Source organism: Monodelphis domestica, chromosome 1 (assembly GCF_027887165.1).
Source record: "Monodelphis domestica isolate mMonDom1 chromosome 1, mMonDom1.pri, whole genome shotgun sequence".
Classification (NCBI taxonomy): domain Eukaryota; kingdom Metazoa; phylum Chordata; class Mammalia; order Didelphimorphia; family Didelphidae; genus Monodelphis; species Monodelphis domestica.
The window spans coordinates 594666608-594693325 of NC_077227.1; the positions used below are offsets into that span (position 1 = coordinate 594666608).

The window sequence follows — 26718 nt, forward strand, 5'->3', positions numbered from 1 at the left end:
TTTTGGAAAACAGTTTAGAACCATGCAAATAAAGGGACTAAAATATACAAAGTCTGGGTTCAGAGATTGAGCTACTAGTCACAAAAGCCAAGGTCAATGATAGGAAAGTTACAATATGCACCAAATATTTAAAGCAGCACTTCTGGCAATGAAATGGTAACCAAGCTGATGTCTACTAATTGAGTAATGGTTAAACTGTGGTTGATGGATGTAATGGAATATTATTGTACTATGTAAAAAACAACAAATATCTAGCTATATGTCCCTGGGTAAGTCACTTAATCCCACTGTCCAGCCCTTGCCAATCTTTTGCCTTGGAACCAATTCTTAGTATTGATTCTAAGCTATCAGGTATGGGTTAAGAAAAAAGAAATGATATGATGAATACAGAGGCTTTCGATGTAAATTGTTGTAATATTATTTATTGTTCTCTTGGTCCTGCTTACATCACTCTACGTCAGTTCGTGTAAATCTCTCCACATTTCTCTGGATTTTTTCCCCTCTTCTTCCTCTTTTTCTTTTATTTCTTAAAAAAATTATGTTATGAAATAACACTCTGGGAAGTGTTAGAGGAGAGGGAGGGATATAGGGGGAAATTTAGGTGATTTAAAAAGAAAAGATCTCCTACCTCTTTAATCCAAACTCTTATCCTTTGCTGATTCCATCATCTCACTTTAAATCATTCATATGACTATCCTCCAAGAATCTGGCCTTGGCCCTCTTCCCTCTCTATTCTCTATCTCTTTGGCAACCTTAATCACTCTCAAGACTTCCAATGGCACTTATATAGGTGTGACTTATAAATCCTTATTTATAGTCTTTATCTTCTGAGCTTTGGATCCATATTCCCATCTTCCTACAAGGCATTTCCACTTGGAAATCCAACCAAGATCTTAAATTCAAAATGTCTAAAAACAATTTTATGGTTTTCCCCTAAACATGTGCTCACATTTCTAACTTTTCTTCCATCTGTTGCAAAGTCTCTTTGTCACCTAGAGTCTTATGTTTGTCATCTCATTTTATCTTTGGTTGTCTCTTCTCCCTTACCTTACTTCAAAAGTCCTGTCAATTCTATCCCAATATATCTCATAGTCATCATTCCTTCCTTCCTTCCCCATTACCTTCTTATCTTATTTGAACCCAGGTCCTCCTTACTCCAGGCCTGGTTCTCTATACACTGAGCCACCTAGCTGCCTTTACCTGCCATCATCTTCTTTCTATTCCTATCAATCACCGTTACAGTAGAGGCTCTCATTACCTACTACTTGCACTATTCTGACAACCTCCCAGTTGGTCTTCTAGTGTTCACTTTTCCCAAGCCATCCTTAAAACAACAGAAAAATCTCCTTTTAAAAAACATAGATTCAGACATATACTAAAACATCTTGAATTGCTCCCTATTGTCTAAATTTTAAAAATCTCAAAGTGACTAAATGAAGCACATAATGAATAGAAAAAAGGGAAGAAAAGATGAACTTCCCATTTATGCTAAGACAGGATATTGCCAATGCTTTTAGAAATGTCCTCTTTTTCTACCTTGGTGTGGGATTTATTTTGCACTTAATTTTTATTATTTTAAAATTTTACTGATTTTTTAAATGATATTTTCACTTCCCAGCATGTCCTGCCCATTTCCCAAAGCTATCCTTATTAACAAAGAAAACAAAAGAGAGGGGGGAAAATGACAGCTCAGCAAAACTAACCAACATGTCAACCAAGCTCAATATTCTCCTTAATGTTTCATTACCACAATCTCGCACCTCTGCAAAGAAATATATTCTCATATCCCTTTCTCTAAGGTCACACTTGGGTCATTTTAATTTTGGGCTGTTCAGTTCCAATTGTTTTACTGTTGTTACTTTCTAAAGACATGCCTATGTTTTTTGTGTACATTGTTTTCCTGGTCCTGCATATTTCACTCAGTTTAATGCTGTAAATGTTATAAATGTAAGACTTTACCTTTGATCTGGGAGGGTAACTTGCCTTTAACCTTGGAACCTGACTGAGGGACTTCTGCCAATGTGGTTAGCGATTTAAGTGGTAAAGCACCACCAGAGCAGGCTATAAGGCAGTGATAGCAAACTTTTTAGGGATGCAGTGCCAGGCCCCACTCCCATCCCTAGGCTGACTGCTGTGCTAGCCCTCAACCAGAGACTGTGTGTCATGCCTCCCCTCCTTACCCCAGACAATGGAGGGAGAAAGTGCTCCCACTGGGCTGCTGAGCAAAGGGGCAGGTGATGAGAATTGTATATGGAGAGGGGAAGGTAAATGGCTTGAGCACTCTGCTCCCCTCCAGCTCTGCAGCCTGTGAGCTGTCTACCTTACCCACTGTGAGCTCCCATTGGGCTGCTAGGCAGAGGGGTTAGGGATGTGAAAAAAATGTCATCAGGCACAGTGGAGAAGGGGAGGGGAGCAGCACCACCCAAGTCCCTCTGCCTTTCTAGTAAGGAACTGGAGGTGGGGTCATAGAGAGAGCTCTGAATGCCATCTTTAGCACCCATGCCATAGATTCACCATCAGTGCTATAAGGAAATAGATCCACCCTGACTCACTCTTTCCTAGAGGTTTAAATATGATAGCTAACATCTATATGGTGCTTTAAGGTTTGCAAAATCTGTTATTTGGAGGAAAAAAAAAAGCACTTCAAGCAGAGGTATGCTAGAACTAGCTTAAAACAGTTTAGTACTGACCTGGGAAGAGTCCATTGTTAAATTTTCAGGAGGAGCATTTATGCCTCAAAATTAGCAAACACTATAAATCTGGGCTTGGTTTACTGTTCTGTTGCCTTTTTAGACTTAAGAAAGTGATGGAGAAAATGTTTAATGTAGTTTAATTCTGTCCTTGCTTTGTGGTGGACTAGAATTTTGATGTGTTCTTGGGTACCTTTGCAGGGTCTGACTTCTTTCTCTGGTCTTTAAGGACCTGTCCTAAAGCAAGCAAAATCTATGCCTGCAGCTGAAATTAAACCAAGCATCTTCCCATCTTCTGGTATATTCATGCTAACATCATGACAGAGCTAATTAGGTTCATATAATTTCACTGTTTTCTTGATCTCCAGGAAATCAACCTACATTGTACCTGGAGGAGAGGAAGGAAGCTTGTGTTTGTTTTGCAATGATTTTTTAAAAATTGGGTTTCTCTCAAAGTTTGAAGCACTTGCTACTTTTCTAAGAATTCTAGGCCAGCAATCAATCACAATAAAAGGCAACCATTTCTAAGAAGTAACTTGGAGGCCTTAAAGGTGTGAAGACTGTTTAGAAAAAGTGTATCCTCTGGTCAAACTCTGTTATGATGTTGATGCTCAACTAGACCAATAGCTTGGTTTCAGTTCAAGTTCAGGCTAACTACACACCTAGTGTGCATATTGTGACCTTTAGTCACCCAATCTCAATACACTGCCATTCATCTGAGTCAATTTGCTAGATCTTCCTATAATAATTAACAATAACATAATAATAGCCTACATTTGTGTGGCACCTACTATATGCCAGGAAATGTGCTAATTGCTTTATAAATATTATCTCATTATAGAAGTAGGTTTTGAATGATAATACATATATATAACCCAGTGGAATTATGTGTCAGCTTTGGGAGGGGAAAGGGAAGAAGGGAGGAAGAAAACATGAATCATGATAGAAAGAATATTTTTAAAATAAAATTAAATAAAATTAAAATTAAAAAACAAATATTACCTCACGTGATCCTCAGAACAATTCTGGGAAGTAGCTAATGTTATTATTTCCATTTTATGATTTAGGAAAATGAGACAAATAGGTTAAAGTGACTTAACCAAGGTCACACAGCTAGTAAGTATCTGAGACTGGATTTAAACTCTGGGATTCCTGTCCAGGGCTACCATTCTATCTACTATACCATCTGTCTGTCTGTCCTCTCCTAGTTCAGGCCCTCATTACTCCTCACCTTCTTGGAGCCACAGGTGAGAGTTGAGTAAAAAGTGGACACCAAAGGTGGATGAGCAGGCCTGAAAAGGGCTTGGCAATAGGCAGATTTCAGAAAAAACTGGAAAAACTTACATGAAATTGATAAGCAGAACCAGAACATTGTATACAGTAATAGCAATATTGTATGATGATCAATTGTGAATGACTTTGCTTCTCTCAGCAATACAATGATAAATGCTATCCACCTGCAAAGAAAGAACTGATGGAATCTAAATGCAGATGAAAATATACTATTTTCTTTGTGGGCCTTTTTTTGGATGTCTTCCACAGTGTTACCAATATGGAAATGTTTTGCAAGATATTGCACATATAACCTTTGTCACATTGTTTACCACCTCGGGGGCAAGGGAGGAAAGAAGGGAAGAAGAGAATTTGGACTTGAGAATTTAGAAAATTAATGTTAAATTTTTATATGTGTCATTGAGTAAAAAATAAACTACTGAAATAAAAAAGACATAATTTTGAAAGAATTAAGGGAGAAAAAGGAAATGAAGGCAATATAAAAATAAAATATATTAAATACATTAAATAAAATATAAAATATATTCATACTACAGATATTTTTAAAAAACAAAAGAAAAGGATTTGGCTAGCCCTCACACCAGAGGCGCTAGTTCTCTCTGAATTCTTGCAACTCTTACCTGTGGCTTCAAGAAACTGCAGCATGCTAAGCTGCCATAACTTGGTAAAACTAAGTCAGGCTGGGGGGAGCTAAGTTGCTCAGTGGATTGAGAGCCAGGTCAAGAGATGAAAGAGGTGTTGGGTTCAAATATGGCCTCAGTCACTCTGGGCAAGTCACTTAACCCCAGTTGCCTAACCCTTACAGCTCTTCTGCTTCGGGATCAATAATTAGTTTTGATTCTAAGATAGAAGGTAAGGTTTTAAAAAAAAACTAAACCAAGTTTAGGGTAACTGAAAGGCCTCAAACCCATTGGTGAGTTAGGGGGATGTGAAGCATGGTGGAATGGGTGGATGAAAACAATTTCTTCCAATGGCAATGAAGGCAGTTGAAGTAGGCACTGTGGAGCAGCTTGCAGCTAGGTCAGACATTGAAGATGCCTCAGTTATCTATTGCATCCTGGGCCACTGACAGTCATCCTAACTTTTGTCTTATCCCTGGATTTGGGATGCCTCTGGAGGAGGATGAGGCCAGTGACTTTGGTGACTCTGTCTCACTTAAATCCAATTATGCACAAGTCAAGATATTACTCTGTCATATCACTGGTCCTCAACAACAACAGGACTCATAGGATCTATTCTAATAACCTTCTACCAGGTGTCCCCCACCTCAAGGGTCTCCCCACTCCAATAAATCTTCCTAATAGTCACCAAAGCATTTCCTTAAGTGTAGGTTTGACCCTGTCAACCACTCCTCTCTCCCTCAAAGAAACTCTTGCTTAATTAACTATTATCAACAATTCCAGGCTCTAGGACAACTCTAAGAGACCCCTAGTGAAAGAAGCTCTCCATTGCTATAAAGGAAGTGGCAAAGTCTGAAAGCCAGTGGCAAGCATGCCATTTTCTACTTCATTTCCTCCATCAATTTTTCTCTGGTGTAAGAGATATGTATGTTCTTTCACACATCAAGTATGTATTATATGCTGACATGTGTACAACTTATATATTACCTGCCCCCTTGGGGAAGGGGAAGGGAGCGGGAGGAAGGGAAAGAGTATGAATAGGAAAATGTCAGAAAATGATTATTGAAAATTGTACATAAAACTAGAATCCAAAAAGATCAAGGATAAAGCTAGAGTGTCTGTTTTCACCATTACTTTTTGGTATTATGCTAGATATGCTAACTGTAGCTATTAGGTAAAAATAAATTGAGGGAATAAGCAGAGAAAATAAAAAATAATAAAATTACCACTTTTTGGTGATGTACTTAAAAAAACCCCCAAAGTCAATTAAAAATTAAATGTAACGATAACTCCTGCAAAGTTCAAGAATATAAAATAAATTCTTATTAGTCATCAGCATTTCTATATACAACCTATAAAACCCAGGAGGAAGAAATAAAAAAATTCCACTTAAAATACTAGAGAATATATGAAATACTTGGTACTCAACCTACCAAGACAAATCCAAGAACAAAATAATGTTTAAAAAAATATAGACCTAAAGAACTGATAAAATATTAATTGCTCATAGGTAAAACTGAGAAATATAATAAAAATACTACCTAAGTTAATTTACTTATTCAATGCTATACCAATTAAGTTACCTAAAGAATATATTTTAGGAGCAGCTCAGTAGATAGAGAGCCAGAGCTGGGGATGGAAGGTCCTAGGTTCAAATCTGATTTCAGGTCCTTCTTCCCTAGTTGTGTAGCCCTGGGCAAGTCACTTAACCCCAACTGCCTAGCCTTTACTCTCTTCTGCCTTGGAACCAATTTTTAGTATGATTCTAAGACTGAAAGTGAGGGGTTTTTTAATTTAAAAAAAAGATAAGTGACTGATTTAATGTTTGAGAGAAACGCCACAGACAGACGGAAGGTAAGGGTTAAAAAAAAATAAATTAAAAAAAAAATCTGACCTCAATCACTTCATAGCTGTGTGACCCTGAGGAAGTCATTTAACCCCCATTGCCTAGCCCTTACCACTCCTCTGCCTTGGAGCCAATATACAGTTTTGAGTCCAAGATAGAAGGTACGGGTTTAAAAAAAAAAAAAGAGCCATTCTCTAATGGATAGTCAAGGAATGTCAGTAGACAGTTTTCAGAGAAGAAAAATCCAAGTTATGAAAAGCCATATGAAGGGAAAAAAAACCTTCTAAATCACTAATAATTTTAAAAATGCAAATGAAAACAACTCTGAGGTGCCACCTCTCACCCATAAACTGATGTAGAATGTTGATATAAGAAGTCATTTCCAGACTGTGGAGTAACATTAGCAATATTCCATTTCTCCAAAGAGGGAAAGAAGGAAGAAACACTGGAGGAAAGAGAAAGCATTAAACAGGGATGTCTACAAAGTCTGCCCTAAGAGAACTCTGGTGTTAACTCCAAGCTGCTCTTAGAGGAGTGGAATTCCCCAAGGACTACCCTATTCCAGTCCCCTGGAGAAGCTGTTATCTAAGCATTTTTAACAACTTGACTCACAAAACAAACACCACTCAGCTATTCGGGCATTATTCATACTTGTTAATTTAGCCCCTGGGGGCCAGAGAAGCTAAAGTGACTGAATATTTAGTGTACTTTACCCTTCATCTTTTAAAAATCTCCCCTTCCCAAAGTAACTGACTGGCCCTGGAACCCAGAAGGGAACTACTCCAGAGGATTCAACTGGCCTTGCAAAAAGGAAAGGCAAAGTATAAGGACAAAGTACCAGAACTGGAATTTCAAATCTTGCTTCTAATGTTTACCAGCTATATTGACCAAATTGTGTAACTTCTTGGTCAGGGCAGCTAGGTGGCGCAGTGGATAGTGCCAAGCCTAGAGCCGGGAAGACTCATCTTTGTTCAAATTTGGCCAGAGACACTTGCTCACTGTGCGACCCTGGGCAATTCATTTACCCCTATTTGCCTCAGTTTTCTCAACTATAAAATGAGCTGGAGAAGGGAATGGCAAACCACTTCAGTATCTCAAGAAAAAATTGCAAATGGGGTCCCAAAGAGTCACACATGACTAAACAAGAAAACCTCAGTTTCCTCATCTGTTTTTTTTTAAGAATGCAGATTTTAAAAAGCACCTATAACACCTAATAGAGTTTTGAGGCTTAAAAGAGAAAAAAAAGATAAATATTCATTTCCTGATTGATAACCGAACAAAGGAAATGAACAGGTGGTTCTCAGTTGAAAAAGTCTAAACAATATGTAATTATATGAAAGAAATACTCCAAATTACTATTGATTAGAGAAAAGCACATTAAAACAGCTCTGAGATATCAGCTCACCCATATCAGAAGACCAAAAAAGGAAAATGGTAAATGTTGGAGAGGATGTTGGAAAATTGGGGCACTAATATATTGTTGATGTAACTGAATTGATACAATCATTTTGGAGATCAATCTAGAAACATGCCCAGAGGGCCATAAAGCTATACATACCTTTTGACCCAGGAATACAGTATCTCAAAGAGATCAAAGGAGAAGGAAAAGGATATATGTATATATACCAAAATATTTATAGATGCTCTTTTCATGGTGGTAAAGAGCTGGAAACTGAGAGGATGCCCATCAGTTGGGGAATGACTGAACAGGTGTGGGATATGGTGGTGATGGAGTACTATTGTGCCATAAGAAATGACGAACAAGGTTAGGTTTTTTTTAAACTACAGTATATTCTTAAACTTTTACCATGTTTTTTTCACAGCCCTAGTTTTTCACTGGGTGTGTTATATATTATGTGCACATTACTTTAAAAATATCTTAAGGGGGCAGCTGGGTAGCTCAGTGGATTGAAAGCCAGACCTAGAGATGGGAGTTCCTAGGTTCAAATCTGACCTCAGACACTTCCCAGCTGTGTGACCCTGGGCAAGTCACTTGACCCCCATTGCCTAACCCTTACCACTCTTCTGCCTTGGAGCCAATACACAGTTATTGACTCCAAGATGGAAGGTAAGGGTTTGAAAAAAAAAATAAAAATATCTTAAAACCACAGTGTAAATGCTAACTTAACCATTTTGGTATGTAATCAAAATTTTGCATAAAATGGGCATCCTTTTAAAATTTGTGCTATGTGCAAATGTATTTATAGAGGAAAATTCTGTTGGATTGTATTTCTTTGTACAGTATATTACACGTGCACACACAGATTTTTTTACCTAGACAAGTATTTTTGCAATAACTACTAGGGAAAAAAACACATTTTTTTTTTTAAAACCCTTACCATCCGTCTTGGAGTCAATACTGTGTATTGGCTCCAAGGCAGAAGAGTGGTAAAGGCTAGGCAATGGGGGTCAAGTGACTTGCCCAGGGTCACACAACTGGGAAGTGTCTGAGGCCAGATTTGAACCTAGGACCTCCCGTCTCTAGGCCTGGCTCTCAATCCACTGAGCCACCCAGCTGCCCCCGAAAAAAACACATTTATTACCTTTTGAAGAGATTAGTAATAAAATCATGACAATGAAAAAAAATGGCCCCCTCCCCCTCCTCCTTCTTCTTCCTCTCACCTTCTGCCCTACAACTAATATACTAATATTGGTTCTAAGACAGAAGAGTGGTAAGGGCTAGGCAATGGCAGTTGCCCAAAATCACATAGCTAGGAAGTTTCTGAAGCTAAATTTAAACCCAAGACCTCCCTCTCTAGATCTGACTTTCTACCATCTAGCTGCCCCAAGAAGGTAAGCTTCTTGAAAACAAAAACGGTCTCGCTTTTGTTCTTCCATTCTTTTTTTTTTGTTTTTTGTTTTTATATTTTTTAACCTTTTTTTTAATTATTATTTTTTAAATTTTTATTTGGTCATTTCCAAACATTATTCATTGGAAACAAAGAATATTTTCTTTTCTTCCCTCCCCCCCTCCCTCCACCTCTCCCACAGCTGACACGCAATTCCACTGGGTATCACATGTGCTTTGTTCTTCCATTCTTAGTGTCTAGCCCCTAACCTGTCCTTTACATATGCTTGTTAAATGACCTCGAGGCTAGTCCTAAGAACCCTCAGCCCTCACTATTCATCCTCATAACATGGTACAGTACAGAATGAGGAGTAGTTGAGAACATTATTCTTAATTTATAAGGGAGAAAGCAGGAAAATGAAGGGGGTGGAGGGGGCAGGAAATCACTTTGTCCTAGCTTCTTTACTTTCATATCACCCACCTTTCCTCTCTCCCCTGCTTAGTAGACTAGTAGAACAGATTAATATGCCAGAAGGCTGGTGCTCATAACCTAGACAAAAGTTGCTTATGGAGCCTGGATAGAGAACTTGTCACAGAGTAATGGAGATCTGGGTACAAATACTCCTTCTGATACAAACTGGCCCTGGAAAAATCATTTCATCTTGAACTCCGCCTCCCAGATCCACCATGGATGGGAACTTTCAACTTCTGGCTCAGAACCAAGCCTCCACCTCATTCCCTTGACCTCCAAAGCCTCTCACATACACACACTCTCAAGCCACCAGAATCCCAGTCCCTCCCTACAAAATACTTAGACATTGATCTTTGAAGACTTAAAGTCATCCTGGGCTCTGACAGGTGAGCTTTGCCTACTTTACCTAGAACAATGCTAGGGAAATTTTTTTTTAAACTGTACTGGATCTCAAACTATATTTTAAAGTAGCAACCATCAAAACAATCTGGTCCTGGCTAAGAAAAAGATTGGAAGACCAATGGAACAGATAAGGCACTTAATAAGTAATGGTAAATGACCATAGAAACCTAGTGTTTGACAAATCCAAGATCCATGTTTTTTGAAAGAAGAACTCGCTATTTGGCAAAAACTCGAAAACAGCATGTCAGAAATTAGGCATAGATAGGCCAATACCCCATGTTATATACCAAGGTGAAGTCAAAATAGATACATAATTTAGAAATAAAGGGAGATGTCATAAACAAATCAGGTGAACACAAAATAGTTTACCTGTCAGACCTATGGATGAGGAAAGAATTTAGTTCAAAACAAGAGATAGAGAGCATTAAGATGTAAAATATATAACTCTGATCCCATTAGAGTAATAGGTTTCTGCACAAACAAAATCAATGCAACAAAAAAAATTAAAAGGCAAATGAACTGGGAAAAAATCTGTGTAGCAAACCTCTTTGATAAAGGCTTCATTTCTCAAATATGTAGAGAGCTAAGTTAAAATAAAAGAAAAAGCATTCTCCGATTGACAAGTGGCCAAAGGACAAAATGCTCCAAATCACTATTAGAAAAAGGTATAATTAAAACAACTCTGAGACACCACCTTACACTCACCAGACTAACATGGCAAAAAAGGGAAAATGATAAATATTGGACAAGATGGGGGGAAATTGGGACACTAACACATTTCTGGTACAGCTGTGAACTGATATAATCATTTTATGAAGCAATCAAACTATGCCTAAGGGGCCATAAAACTGTGCATACCCTTTGACCCAAAAATATTACACTAGGTTTGTATCCCAAAGAGATCAAAGATAGGGGAAAAGGACCTTCTTGTATAAAAAAATATTTATAGGAGCTCTTTTTGTCCTGGCAAAGAAATGGAAACTGAAGGGAAGTCCATTAATAAAGGAATGGCTGAACAAGTTGTGGTATATGCTTGTAATGGAATCCTATGGTGTCATAAGAAATGACTAAGATGATCACAAAAATACCTGGACAGACTTCTATGAAGTGATATAAAGTGAAGTGAACAGAACAAGAAGGTTGTACCCAGTAACAGCCATAAAGTAATATGATCAACTATGAATGACTTAACCATTATCAACAAGGCAAGGATCCAGGACAATTCCAAGAGACTCATGATGAAAAAGGATTATCTACTACCATAGAAGGTACAGATGGAGTCTGAACACAGATTGAAACATACTAGTCTTCACTTTATTTCCTCCATGAATTTTTCTCTAGTGTAAGCAATATGTATCTTAACATGATGAACATGGAAATATGTATTATATGATTATATATGTACAACTTATATCATACAATCTGTGGAAAGGAAACAAGACTGACAGTTGGTGGGGGAAGGGGTAACTGGGAGTGGCAGTTGGATCTTGTGACTAGCACTTCCTTCCTGCCGGGAGTGGCAGTTGGGTCTGGTGACTAGCACTTCCTTCCTGCCAGGTGGGACTTGCTTCCTGGTGTTGGAGGAGAGAGGTGCTTGTTCAGCCCAGTCTGGTGTGGTGTGCCGCCTCTTCTTGGTTCAGCCTGAAGATTCAGGCCCAATCACCTCTGAAAGTTAGACCTGTTCTTGTTTGCTTTCTATCTACTGCTAAGATTCTGAATTAGGCAAAGCAGGACTGATATAGAGTAGATGGGAGTGGGAGAATCCCTACGCCAGCCTTGGGGCCTGGCCTCAACTCTGAAGCTGAGGAAAAACTCCAATCCCAACTGGTTATTAAACTTTATATTATTTGAATTCGCAGTCAGATAAGTAGACTATCTTTTCTGGTCATAGAGGGAGCTGAACTTCAGTTCAGTCATTCAACGACAAACAGTCCTTATCGGACCCCTACTGCTTCCTCTCAGCAGGGGGCATCTCTCTCCTTTGCCTCACCAAGCGATATTCCCACTCTCCCCTCGACTCCTCCATACCCCATACAAACCTCCCATTATCCCATTTTTCCAATCCCATTTCCTTTCCCAATAAGTATTACAAAGCTGCCTTCTTGGGGATAGGGGAAGGAAGGAGAGAATATAGATTGCAAAATGCTAGAAAATGAATATTAGGATGTGTAGCATACCAGGTATGTTGGCATTTGGGAAGTGATTGATATTGTATTACCAGACATATGGTCAGACCTCTCAATGTTCATTGTGTAATAGGGACAGTCCAGGGGACTAGCTAGGGATGGGCAAATTCTTGGGCTGGGCGTGGACAGGATGGGAAAGTATCTGAGTACAAAACTCAGGTACTTTCTCGCTCAGAGCAATGTCATTAACATAGGGCATCGCTGGGCTGGACTACACACATTTGCAAACCGCAGGGTTGGCTTAATCCCCACCTCTTTGATGTCATCTTGGTCAATTTGACCAATATAAATACCCATGTCATGTTATGTATAAGTTCCTAAAACCCTCAATAAATACTGGGAACAAGCGCGAAACTCCTCCCTTACTAACCCCTCTCTTACTCTTACTAACACTCTCTTACCAGCTCTCTCTGACTAGTTCTCTCACCCTTTATTTCCTCTCTCTCTCTTTTCCCTCCTCATCGCTTACTCTCTTACTTCACCATATCTCTTTCATAGCGACTTAGTCACCCCAATGCCTGCTATTGCTTTAGAGACATCAGGAGTCCAGGCTCCCACTCTTTCATAGCTACTTAGTCGCCCCAGTACCTGCTATTGCTATAGAGGTACCAGGAGCCGAGGCTCCACTCTTTCATAGTGACATGCTCACCCCCCAAGCAGACTCTCTTGTTTAGGAGTATCAAGGGGTTGATATGATACTCCACACCTATTCTCTCATTCCTCCTATTTCCTTGGAGTTCGCGTTACTTCCCATGTGTTTCTACTTCTGTCTTTGAGTCATTATTATTCTCCCACTTACTTAGTCTCCTCTTTCCACCTCAGGTTATTCCCACAGATAGATGTTATAGGGCTCACGTGGGGGGTCACTATACCTCCCAATCTGGGTCTCTATAGGATGCAGCTAGGTAGCACAATGGATTGAGAGCTAGACCTAAAGACAGGAAGTCCTAGGTTCAAATTTGACCTCAGACACACTTCCTGGCTTGGAACTCTTCTGCCTTGGAACCAATACACTCTTCTGCCTTGGAACCAATACACAGTATTAATTCTAAGAGAGAAGGTAAGGGTTAAAAAAAAAAGAATCAATACTGTGAAGAATGATAAGGACTAGGCAATAGGGATTAAGTGACTTGCCCAGGGTCACACAGCTGGGAAGTGTCTGAGGTCAGATTTGAACCTAGGACTTCCCATCTCTAGGCCTGGCTCTCAATCCACTGAGCTACCCAGCTTCCCCCCACAGTATTGATTTTAAGATAGAAGGTAAGGGTAATTAAAAAAGAAAGTGAATATTTAAAATCACATTGACATGTAGTTTGGAATGGATTTTTAATAATAAAAAAAAGAACAATGTTACCCATAATACTGTGTAGAGCTTCCCTCCTTTTCAGCTCCTCCTTTCATGCTGTTTTCTCCCCAAGTAGACAAACATTTATTAAACATCTATTTTGTGTCAGACACTATATTGAATATTGGGTATATCAGGAAAGGCAAAAACAATTCTTGCCTCCAAAGAGTTCATATTCTCATAGATGGGACAATATGCAAACAATTATATACAAATGAGATATTCAAGGTAAATGAAAGGTAATTTCAAAGGGAAGGTCCTCGTTTAAGGGACTAGGAAAGGCTTCTTGCTGTGGAAGTGAATTCCCACCCCCCCCCCCCAATTCTGTAATACTTCTTTAATATCTATTCTGATTCAAACTTTTGACCTTATTCACATTAGGATGACTAACTGTATATTCTTCTCCTGTTCTGAGTCTGTGCCTCTTAACCCACATTGAGTTAAAATGCACACTCTGTATCTGCAGGACTAAGCACTGTTGTACACTCTGTGCAATGCACTGAGCGTAACCCTAAGCTGAGTTGCACATTGGGTTCAGTTCATCAAGCTTTTGTAATTGCTTTTACCAACTAATGGTCCCAAAACGTATACATTGCATGAGGAATATACATACTGAATACTCAATGTGGGTCAAATAACCCTAGCCATGGCATGGGTCAAATGAGTAATAATGGTCAAGTTAGTTTTGTCAACTCCCATTGTACTTATGACCTCACTTCTGTTAAATTGTACTATAAAAAGAGGCTGTTCTCAAGGCTCGAGGTCTTTGGTTGCTAACTGGAGTCTGGCTTTATTGTGAGACAGACCCTTTCTCAATAAACTGATTTCTTTTTGGCTCTGGAGGTTTTGTTTTATTTTGGGGGATGTCAGCTAATAAATTTTTGCCACATTGCAGAAGGTGCTAAGTAAGCTCCTTGAGGGTAGGAGTTGTCTTATTTGCTTGTATTTGGGAAAAGAATAAGCACTTGTTAAGTGCCTACTGTGTGCCCAGCATAGTGCACTAATAAGTCCTTTAATAGATTATTCCTCTCTGCATTTTTACATGTGTGTGTATATATCTCTCTATTGCCATATATTTATTTATACCTATATCTATCTCTACTGAATTGAAAATAATTTATTTAATTATGAAGCAAGGCAGACAAGCTGGGTTCTTTGGGTTCTCCCTGGGAAAGACCATGATGGCAAGAAAAAGTGAGGTGATGAGCATACAATTTTAACATATCTATCTCCAAGTATCTCTCTCTAGATCCATCTCTATTCCTATCTAAATCTGTCTGTAGCTATTCCTCTGCCTCTGTCATTATAGATATCATCCACCTCTCTCTCTCTCTCTCTCTCTCTCTCTCTCTCTCTCTCTCTGTTCAGATAAGTCAGACAATCTGCTAGAACTGTAAGTTGCTGATGTCCCTCTGTATAGACCTAGAGCTTAAAGAGACCACATCTTTACAGCCACATATTTATCTATGCCCATATCTTCCTCTAGTGAATCGGAAATTAATTTATTAAATTATGAACCCTCTCATTCTACAGAAGATGAAAACTGAGACACCTTCTCTACAATGGCAATAATAACCACATTTCACAGGTTTCAGTAAAAAAAATCATATAAATAATTTTACATATAAAACCATTATATATAAATATAAGGATTATTATATATATGGGCTTATATAAGATATTATAGCTACAATGACCACCTTCCAGTTACTCCCACTTTTTATCCTTTTTCTAACTATTCTTAGTGGTGCATTTAGCAAGTGATAGTATAAGACACTACACTTAAGAGTCAGGAGATTTGGGTTTTAGTCTTTCCTCTAATGTTGTAGCCATATGACCTTGGGCACTTGATTTAATCTCTCTGGACATTGAAGTCCCTCTCTATAAAATGAGGTAATGTCTTATTTGCCTGGAAGCAGCTAATACAGAGTTCCTACTTCTTCGAAATAGTTTTCCTTCAGCTTGCCTGAACCAGCCCAACTAGGACCGCCCTCTTCTTTTTTAATTTCTCTTGTATTTTCTTTCTGAATAGAACTTATATTAATCACTATTTACTTTTCAATCAATTCCAAATTCCAGTTGTAATGCTTTTGCCAACTAGATTGTAAACTCCTTACAGGGCCTGATATAGGGCTGGGTCATAGCTGCCTCCAAAAGATCAGGTAATTTCCCCACCAGCTCCTGGAACTTCCAATGCTATTCAGAGTGTGGTTTCTGGAGGTCAAAGTCTTGATTACCAACAACACATTGTCCCAGCCAGAGTCCATACTGGGGCTAAAACATGAAGCATTTCCCTCCTCTGCCCAAAGGAAGTCAAAGGAACCTTGAGGTTAACAGGTCTCCCTTGAGTCTGGTTCCTTGGATGCTAGGAGCAAAAGCTACCATTTGTTTTCCTCTTCTGGGGCCTCTATATTCCCCTTTCCATTTACAGTAGCAGGGGAGGCCCCTCCAATCTGACTTCATTTTGTCTTGCCACCACTCTCCAGCCACTCTTTCAGGAATATGTGAACACACTCAGCTATAGCAATGAAGGGAAAATCTTTAGTGTCACTGGTTGGAAGATGGGCTGGAACCTGAGCCCAGATCACCTTCTGAAGCTTCCTGGGATTGTCCACCAGAACTCCCTGTATCATTGACTTACACTGGACTGTATTTTCCAGGTTTTTTTGAGTGGGAGCTTCAGTTCAATGATCAGCCTGACAGCTCTTTGTACAACTGCCTGAAGCTACTCAGAAAAAGCAAAATCTCATTATGAATATTGGTTTGGGGCCAAATATCCCCAGGGCATCTACTTCCTCTTTGCTGAAGTCTACTCAAAGGAAAAGATGTCCCACCTTCTTCCTGTCTCAGAGAGAACTATGACTCATGCTTTATTAAGTGGATGATCCAGAAGAACAAAAGCTAGGTGTATTCTATACCCCAGAGCACATGGAGTGGTCATAAGCATTCTGACCACTACATCCAGTTCTGCTTTTGTGAAGAAAAATATTTGTGAAGAATAATCAAGGCCATTGATGACAAGCTACAGTAGTAGAAAACAGAGCTGAAGCAGTGATTTCTGCATTTGGTTTCCCCATACCTCCATAGCCTTTCCAGCTCACTCTATTTAATTGGGCCTTCCCCCCCTCTCTGTTCATCCATTGTACTTCAGGTATTCCCAGTTTTGGGGGACAGAAAGCAGAAGCCACTTAGCTATGGTTCAAGTCACAATAGTAGGAATGAAAAAACAGCAGAGCCACCCCAAATCTTCTTCTCTTCCTGCACTTACTATATACCTCAAAGTCTACTCTTCTTTTTATTCTGGGATTTGGGCACCTAGGAACCCAGTACCCACACTGCCCTTCAAGAGGAAACATTCAACTTAGTCAGCATCTGAGTATTTTCTCTCGAGCAGCGCTTTCCCTAGAAACTCCTGCCCTCCTTTATTATTTCCTTGACTCCCTGTTGACTCAAGAGTGAGCTTTCTCACCTCACTCTGAACACCTGAATCACACAGCCCAGCTGAGGCATGTATGGCAACAGGTTCTGAGAAACCACCTGAGGTTTGAGGAAACCTGACATACCTTGCTTCCATTTCTCTTGGGTCCCATGTTGATATAACTGCTAGCTTCTTCCTTGGTTTTTCCTTCCCTCCTCTTAAATCTCAAGGGGTTAGTACAATATTGGAAGGATCAATTCTTTCTTTTTCAAGAACGATTTTGAGAAGTTGGATTTATTGAAAGGAGTGACTGAAGCAGTCACTCTTTTGTTTACATGGAATTATGGTTTTAATTGTTGTTTTTACTCTGTAAAATCCAACTTTGAGAAGTTGGATTTATTGAAAAGAGTGACTGAAGCAGTCACTCTTTTGTTTACATGGAATTATGGTTTTGATTGTTGTTTTTACTCTGTATTGGAAACACAAAGTTTTTGACATTATTTTCAGCCAGAAAGATCACTAGTTTTTCTTTGTTGGTACTCTATGGAACTCTGTACTTTAAAAAATTGTAGCTCTTTTTGTGAAAGCAAAAAATTGGAAACTAAGGCAATGCCCATCAGCTGGGGGATGGCTGAACAAATTGTGGTATATGGATGTAATGGAATGCTATTGTATTGAACAAAACAAGTGGGGGAAATGGCTTCAAAAGCCATTGAAAGGGGGCAGCTGAGTAGCTCAGTGGATTGAGAGCCAGGCCTAAAGAGGGGAGGTCCTAGGTTCAAATCTAGCCTCAGACACTTTCCAGCTGTGTGGCCCTGGGGAGTCACTTAACCCCTGTTGCCTAGCCCTTACGGCTCTTCTACCTTGGAACCAATATGTAGTATTGATCCAAAGACAGAGGGTCCAAAAGTGGTAGGAATAGGTGAGGGATGAAGGTCTTCTAACTCCAAAGCGGGGGCTATTTCTATTACCTCATGCTACTTCAGTATGTCTCTGGACACTTTCCTTCTAGTCTATCCCTAGCCCACCTGACAGTCTCTAAACCCCATTGCCTGCTGAGTTTAGAATAAAAGAAGATGGAACTATCTAAATGAAGTGGGACTTAGGCACTTTCCAAGGCATTTTTTAGCCTCTATAACTCATAATATTCATGTGTTTTTTTTGTGTTTGAAATACCATTCCCCTTCCTGTTGAAGTCTGAGACATCCTTTAAAGTCTATCTTATTCTCTTATGTTATATCTGTAAGTATTATATCTCCCCATTAGAATGTTTCATGAGAAACAGAGTCAAACTTTGTATCTCCCTCAGTGGTCCTTGCACAGTATTCTGGCAGTGTTCTATACTTGAAGAGATATTTCTTGAATTGAATCCACATAGCTGAGCAGGCTAGAAGACCAGAAGGGGCCAATGCTTTTTAACAGTTTTTTAAAATCAGTGACTAGGTACTAGGGAAAAAAAGGAACAGATAGTAAATTTGTCAAATTTGCACATTTTTAAAAAGAAAACCTTACCTTCCTTTGTGGAATCAAAACTATGTATTGGTTCCAAGGCACAAGAGCAGTAAGGGCTAGGCAATGGGGATTAAGTGACTTGCCCAGGGTCATACAGCTGGGAAATGTCTAAGGTCATATTTGAATCCAGGACATCCTGTCTCTGGGCCTGGCTCTCAATCCACTGAGCTACCCAGCTTCCCCCTCAAATTTGCACATTATACAAAGCTAGGAGGGGGGAGTTAATATGCTTGGATCATAGAGATAGGGTTTAAAAGTATCTATTAAGGTGAAATTTGAATAAATGAAAAGTTCTATATTTGGTTCTAAAAGAAAAATTCCCCAGTAAAAGACAAGGTTAGTATGACTAGATGCCAATTTGTTTGGCAACCTCCTAGGGATATTAATAAATAAAAATCTCAATATGAATTGATAATGCTAAGTAACAGCCAAAAGACCCCAAAGCTTTAAAATACTTGAAGACAATTGCAAAATTCCATCCCTTCACTCTCTCCAAATCGTCTCTTTTCCAGGCCAATAAATGTTCCTTTAACCTATTTTCAGATGACATCTTAAGGTTTCTTTTATCCCACTTCTCTGGACACTCTCTAGATTTTCAATCCTTTCTAAAATCTAATGCCTAGAGCTGAAAACACAAAACTGTGGTCTCACAGGGCAGAATATGGAGGAATTGTTGCTTAATTCGTTTGCATTAATTTCACTTCCTCTAAATAGAGTAGGGTCAGGAAACAAATTGGGCAAACTACCTCTCCTCTAACTGCCTCTGGAAGGCTTAAAAGATATACACTAGCTGCTCAGATAGCTACTCTGAAACTCTCTAAGGGAACATATCAATAGTGTCCCCAGAAGTTGCAGAATATCTATACACTGACTCATTCACCAGAAGAGTCTGCAGGCACCACCCCTAGGGCGTTGTCCCTCTATTATCCTTTACCTCTAGATTTATTTTAGTTATTTTTTTTTAGATTTGAGCTTTTTAGTTCTATTTCCTTATCCTAGAAAGATTCCTCATTTATTTTCTCTAGTTCCATTTGTCTCCAACTTAGGGGAACAGTTCCTTTCCTCTACTCATCTTACACTCTTCAAATATTTACATCTTAAAAATCAGCTAATGCTACAAATCAAGGCTTAAGATTTATTGTTGGTTGGTTGCTTAAGAAAAGGATGGAGAAAATATTAATAAATGGAGATTAAAAAGTTGTGTCCTGCATATATTTTTCCTTTCAGAAAGGCAGCTGTTAAACATTTACCAGTACAACACAGTTCAAGTTAGCACTTGACAGTTAAGTCTGTCTTTATCTGGGGCTCCAAGATCACAAACAAGACCACAGATTTCAAAGTGGAAGGGACCTGTGAGATCTTCTAGTTCAAACTCCTCATTTTATAGAGCAGGAAACAAACTCAGAGAGGTAGTAAGTTTCAAAAGATGGACTCTGAACTTACCTTCTTTTGTCACTCTTTTCACTCTTTTTTCTTTTTTTCCTTTTTTCTTTTCTTTTCCTTTTTTTTAAAACTCTTACCTTCAATACTGTGTTTTGGCTCCAAGGCAGAAGAGTGGTAAGGGCTAGGCAATGGGGGTCAAGTGACTTTCCCAGGGTCACACAGATTTTGTCACTTTTCCAAGACCAGATATTCCCTTCCCTGCTATTAACTGAATCAAGTTCATCTTATAGATACATACAGAAAAGGGACCTTTGGGGCTTTAAAATGAGACACAACTAAATCACTGATTGTTCTTTTGAGGGTTTGAATGAGAAGGTAGATAAAAACCCAAAACAACCAAAAAGGATTGTTGTTTATAATAAATATAAATACGTTTATATGTATATAATAAATATAAATAAATATAAAAAATAAAGTTCCAACTCTCCATGACCCCAATTTGGAGTTTTCATGGCCAAGACACTGGACATTTCCTTCTCCAGCTCATTTTATAATTTTATTATATATATAATTTATTATACATATATAATATATATAAATAATAATTTATTATATATATAATATATATATATTTTATATATATATATAATTTCCTCATTTTATAAATGAGGAAACTGAGGTAAACAGGGTGAAATGACCTGCACAGGATCAAACAGGTAGTAAGTGTCTAAGGCCAGAATTAACCTCAGGATGAGTCTTCCTGATTCCCAATCTGGTACTCTGCCCACTGGGACACCTAACTGGCCTACTACAACATAGGGAACCTCTAAATAAGACCACTGCACATACTAGTTGATTATAAGTGGTAATAATAATAATCTCTGAAATATATGTGTCAATTTAAGGTTTCTAAAGTCCTTTGCATCTGTAATCTCTTTTGAGATTCATTTCAACTCAGAAAGAGACAGCATGACTTAGTGATTGGAGAGCTAGCTTTGGAAGAAAAAGGTTCAAATGCAATCTCTAATGTATACCAGCTGTGTGATTTTCCTAGCTTCTTGATTTTCCTATTACTGTCAAGGCCCTGCACCATCCACCCCAACTGCCAGGATAGGCAACCTACACTCCTCACTTTCCACAGTCTCATCTATCCCATCTTTGGTCATTTCTCCCTTTGCACCAACATATATCCTCCATATATCTCTCCACTCACACAGCCACCATCCTAGTGCGGACCCCCATCACCTCTCTCCTGAGACCACTATAATAGTTTCCTAACTAGTCCCTCTGCTTCAAATCTCTCCCCACTCCAACCCATCCCCCACTCACCTGCCAAAGATCTGACCATATCAGGAAAGGGGAAGCCTTTATTAAATACCTACTATATGCCAGGCACTACACATTACAAATATTATTTCATTTGATATTTACAACAACCCTAGGAGATAGGTGCTATTGTTATCTCTATTTTACATTTAAGGAAACAGAGACAATCAGGTTAAATGACTTGCCTAGGGTCACACAGCTAAAGATTGTTAAAGCCAGATTTGACCTTGGGTCTTCCTGAATTCCAGTCCAGTGCTTTATCCACAGTTGCTGTCTTAGTCACCTCAGTGGCTACCTAATATGGCCAAGATAAAATATGAAATCTTTTATTTAGGATTTCAAGTCCTTCACAATCACCTTTCTAGTATTATTAACACTTTGCTCACCTTAACACACTGTCCTAATTGCCATCCTCCAAATATGACACCTTCCATTTCTGTCTTTGAACTGTGACTCACCAGCATCAAAATAGTTTTCTTCAGTAACTCCTTGGCATTCCAGACTTCCTTAAAGAGAACTCAAATCACGCCTTCTACCAGAGACCTTTCCGAATCCCGGAGGCTGCTAGTACTTTCCTTCTGAGATTACCCTCATAATATACTATGTAAATGTACATAAGCACATTTAAATATCTTATCTATGCAATGGGATTTATGTGTAGTCTACCCATTTGAATGCGGGCTCCTTTAGGACACAGACAGCAATTATGCCTTTCTTCAAATCCCCAGAGTTTAGCTCTGGCTTCCCGTAAGCATTTAATAAAAGCAGGCTGGTTGATTAATTGCAGAGGTGCGGATCAGCAAATATAAAGGAAGTGCCTTACACCTCAGAAACAACAGGACCAGTAAAACAACAAAAACCAATCCATTGTTAAGTCGATACAGGCAGCAACAACAACAAACCACCCCTAAAGGTAAATTAGGGTATTACTATCCCCATTTTACTTAGGATTGCTGCTCTGAAATTTTCAAGGAACTTGCCTAAAATCACACAATTATTAGGTGTCTGGGAGCATGATTTGAATTCAGATCTTGAAATTTTGGAATATAGAACACATTGCCTATCAGATTTATGGATAAGAAAAGAATTTATGAAGAAATAAGAGAAAACATTGTGAGATGTAAAATAGAAATGTTTGATTACATTAAATTAAAAGGGTTTCTACAAATAAAACAAATATAGCCAAGATTAAAAGGAAAGCAGCAATTGGGGGGGGGTGTGGAATTTTATAGGCAGTTTCTCTGATGGAGATCTCACATAGGCAACCTAATCAAATGTATAAGAATGTGATCCTTCTGTAACTGATAAATGGCCAAAAGATATGAACGGACAGTTTTTGGATAAAGGAACCAATATATTACCATATGAAAAAATGCTTTCCCCTGGCAGGGAAAGTGTTCTGTTCAGCATTTGCAGCCAGAACACTTCCATTCCATTTCCATTTTTCAGTTTCTCTGAGTAAGTGTGCTAATGAGTCGTTCACAGCCAAAAGATTAAGAAATCTGAGGTCAGTTGTCAAGGCATTTCTAACAACTTTCAAAGGAAAAGCTGCAACCTTTGAGACAGGGCGGAGTGGGGAGGTAGAGATTGGGAAAGGGGAAAAAAGTAAGTAGTGAGTCAAGAAGTTGAAGTCATCCTAAGAATTAGGGAATTAGAAAGAGAAATTCCATTCAAAATCACCCTAGACAATATAAAATACTTAGGAATCTATCTACTGAGACAAACACAGGAGCTATATGAACACAACTACAAAACACTTTCCACACAACTAAAACTAGATCTGAGCAATTGGAAAAACATTAACTGCTCAAGGGTAGGATGAACTAACATAATAAAAATAACAATCCTACCCAAACTTATCTATTTATTTAGTGCCATACCCATCGAACTTCCAAAAAATTTTTTTTGCTGAATTAGAAAAAACCATTACAAAGTTCATTTGGAAGAACTAAGGATCAAGGATATCCAGGGAAATAATGAAAAAAATGCAAAGGAAAGTGACCTTGCAGTCCCAGATCTCAAACTATACTATAAAGCAGTGGTCATCAAAACAATTTGGTACTGGCTAAGACACAGAAAGGAGGATCAGTGGAATAGACTTGGGGTAAGTGACCTCAGTAAGACAGTCTATGACAAGCCCAAAGATCCCAGCTTTTGGGACAAAAATCCACTATTTGATAAAAACTGCAGGAAAATTTAAAGACAGTGTGGGAGAGATTAGGTTTGGATCAACACCTCACACCCTACACCAAGATAAACTCAGAATGGGTAAATGACTTGAACATAAAGAAGGAAACTATAAGTAAATTAGGTGAACACAGAATAGTATTCCCTTGGGAAGGGAAAGATTTTAAAACCAAGCAAGACTTACAGTCACAAAATATAAAATCAATAATTTTGATTACATCAAATTAAAAGGTTTTGTACAAACACAACCAATGTAACCAAAATTAGAAGGGAACTAACAAACTGGGAAACAATCTTCATAAAAACCTCTGACAAAAGTCTAATTACTCAAATTTACAAAGAGCTAAATCAATTATACAAAAAATCAAGCCATTCTCCAATTGATAAATAGGCAATTTTCAGTCAAAGAAATCAAAACTATTAATAAGCACATGAAAAAGTGTTCTAAATCTCTTATAATCAGAAAGATGCAAATCAAAACAACTCTGAGGTATCATCTCACACCTAGCAGATTGGTTAACACGACAGCAAAGGAAAGTAATGAATGCTGGAGGGGATGTGGCAAAGTCAGGACATTAATGCATTGCTGGTGGAGTTGTGAATTGATCCAACCATTCTGGAGGGCAATTTGGAACTATGTCCAAAGGGCACTAAAAGACTCTGCCTTTTGACCCAGCCATAGCACTGCTGGGTTTGTACCCCAAAGAGATAATAAGGAAAAATACAAGTACAAGAATATTCATAGCTGAGCTCTTTGTGGTGGCCAAAAATTGGAAAATGAGGGGATGCCCATCAATTGGGGAATGGCTGAACAAATTGTGGTATCTGTTGGTTATGGAATACTATTGTGCTCAAAGAAATAATAAAGTGGAGGAATTCATGCAGAGTGAAGGGAGCAGAACCAGAACATTGTACACAGAGACTGATACACTGTGGTACAATCCAATGTAATGGACTTCTCCATTAGTCACAATGCAGTGTTTCTGAACAACCCGGAGGGATTTATGAGAAAGAACATTATCCACATTCAGAGGAAAAACTATGGGAGCAGAAACACCGAAGAAAAACAACTGCTTGACTACATGGGTGAAGGGGAATATGATTGGGGATGTAGACTCTAAATGAACATCCTAGTGCAAACATCAACAACATGGAAATGGGTTCTGATCAAGGACACATGTAATACCCAGTGGAATTGCCCTTAGGCTGTGGAAGGGGTGGGGGGAGGGGAGGGAGGAATAGAAAATGATTTTTGTAACCAACGAATAATGCTTGAAATTGACCAAATTTTAAAAAATGTTTAAAAAAAAAAAAGAATTAAGGAGCTGCTCCCTCACTCGAAGGCCTCCTGAAAGGTACACTTGACTGCTCCAAAGAAAGAGCAGAACAGACCTGGACTTAAGTTGTCATCTAGGTTCGTCCTTTCATTTTACAGGTGAAGAGACTGAAGCCTAGATGGGGCTCCGAAACCAGAACTTTTTCCACGAAGCCTTTCACACTTTTCCGCTTAAGAGTCCCGAGAGAGGCTTGCCCTCTTTTCTCCATCTTCCCCACAAAGGCTAACAAGAGTTTCGGTCACTGTATGCCTGGATCCCTAGTCTCCTCTGAGAGCTTGGAGGGCGTTATGCCTGGACTTGTCCGGGACGGAAAGATGAGGATAACGGCCCAGTTACACTCGGAGAAGCAATTCTAAGAATTTCCCGCTAGCCCGGCACCTCCCTCAGCCCAGCCTGCTCCGACATTGTGAACTCCAGGGATATTTCCCCCCCCCGCGGGCCAGGCGAGCTGCTCAGGGAAGGGAGGAAGGGTGGAGTGTGTGTGTGTGTGTGTGGGGGGGTGCTTGACTCACCATACACAGGGACAAACGGCAGGTCACAAGGTACTGCGTAGCCTGGTGTACATCCCATCTCTGGAATGAAGTTTCGGTCCCGGGGTTCCTTAACTCCAAGTGATGCCGGACCCGATAGCGTTTGATTCCTTCTAAGCAGAGTAGCCTGCGCCCCATTCTCATTTGGTAGTGTAGTCCGAGTCCTATTCGCGTTCAGTGGAAGAGTCTGGTCTTCACTCGAATTCGGGAAAGTAGCTTTTGCCTCACTAGTGTAAGGAAGAGAAGCGAGCACACGACTACCGTAGAGTAGAATATCTTCGGCGTTAATGTCGCCCAACTAGCCAGAGCCGGCTTATTTTCCGGGCGATCCACACGCCACACCCCCAGGAAGAAGGAACTGTGCATTCCCATTGGTCCAGAAAACAGGTGGGTGGGAGGTGTTGTGTGGGGATTCCCTATGTTGTGAAAGAATCTTCGTGATTAGTCGAGAAAGGGAAATATGGCAAAAAAAGGGGGGAAATTTTTTTTTAGTGAAGCCCAGAGATTTGGAGCCGCAAAATATTTGTGCCTACAAAATACGTGTCATATATAGAAAGTATGTTGGGCTTTGAGGCTTGGGTTAAACATACTTGAAGGGATATACCAAATTTCAGTTAAAGATTAGCGAAAATCCCTGAGAGAAGAGGTTCTTTGTTTTGTGTCCGGTGGGATCCCTGGAATCCATCCATGGACCTCTAGGGTTTATGGACTTCAGGTTATGAATTCCTTATATATGATCTCAGAGGTCCCTTCCAATCTTGTATCTGTGATTCTCTTGGTCTTTTGGAATGCCACAAAAAATATTTTAATGGGAACATCTGTATCAAGTCACTTGTGTCTGTCACAGCACAACGGAAAATGGCCTAAGCACATCTTGTTTTTCACCCCACACAAATAAATTTCTATCATTCCAAGTCCTTCTCATTCCTACTACCGTTCTTTATTGACTTTCGCTGGGACTACTGTGAAAGTTTTCTGATTCCCTTACCTTCTTGGTTGAAGCACAGCTCTCTGCTAAAAAATAAAAACAAACAAATAAAACCCACTTTAATAGAAAAATTTTAATGGAATATGTTAAAGAAGACTAACTGGTGTGACAGAGACTGGCACACAATAAAAGTGCCAGGCTGAAGAGTATGTGGATCTGATCACCTTGAGGGGAGAGGGGCCCAAGGAGGAGGGAATTCTGAGGAGAAGCAGGAAGTTCCCTTCTGAAGGGTTGTTGGTCTCTCAGTTAGAGAAGCTGGAGAGAGAAAGTGGAATAAGACTTTCTCCTGAGGGTTACCCACTTTTTTCTGCTTGTGACTGGAAATCCTTCCTTCCAACACTTCCAAATTGAAAAGACTCAGCGAAGAGAAACCTGAGAAAAGGCATTTTGAATCT

General features: G+C 39.2%; 1 protein-coding gene across 1 annotated transcript in view; it reads right to left on the reverse strand.

The window, feature by feature from the left end:
- TNFRSF10B (TNF receptor superfamily member 10b) overlaps nt 1–25661 on the reverse strand; it is a 45973-nt gene extending 20312 nt beyond the window's left edge. Inside the window, exon 1 of the mRNA XM_007476491.2 lies at nt 25318–25661. Within this exon, the coding sequence (XP_007476553.2) occupies nt 25318–25479 (162 nt within the window). The 5' untranslated portion in view covers nt 25480–25661. The remainder of the gene's footprint in view (nt 1–25317) is intronic.
- Nucleotides 25662–26718: the final 1057 nt, after the last annotated feature.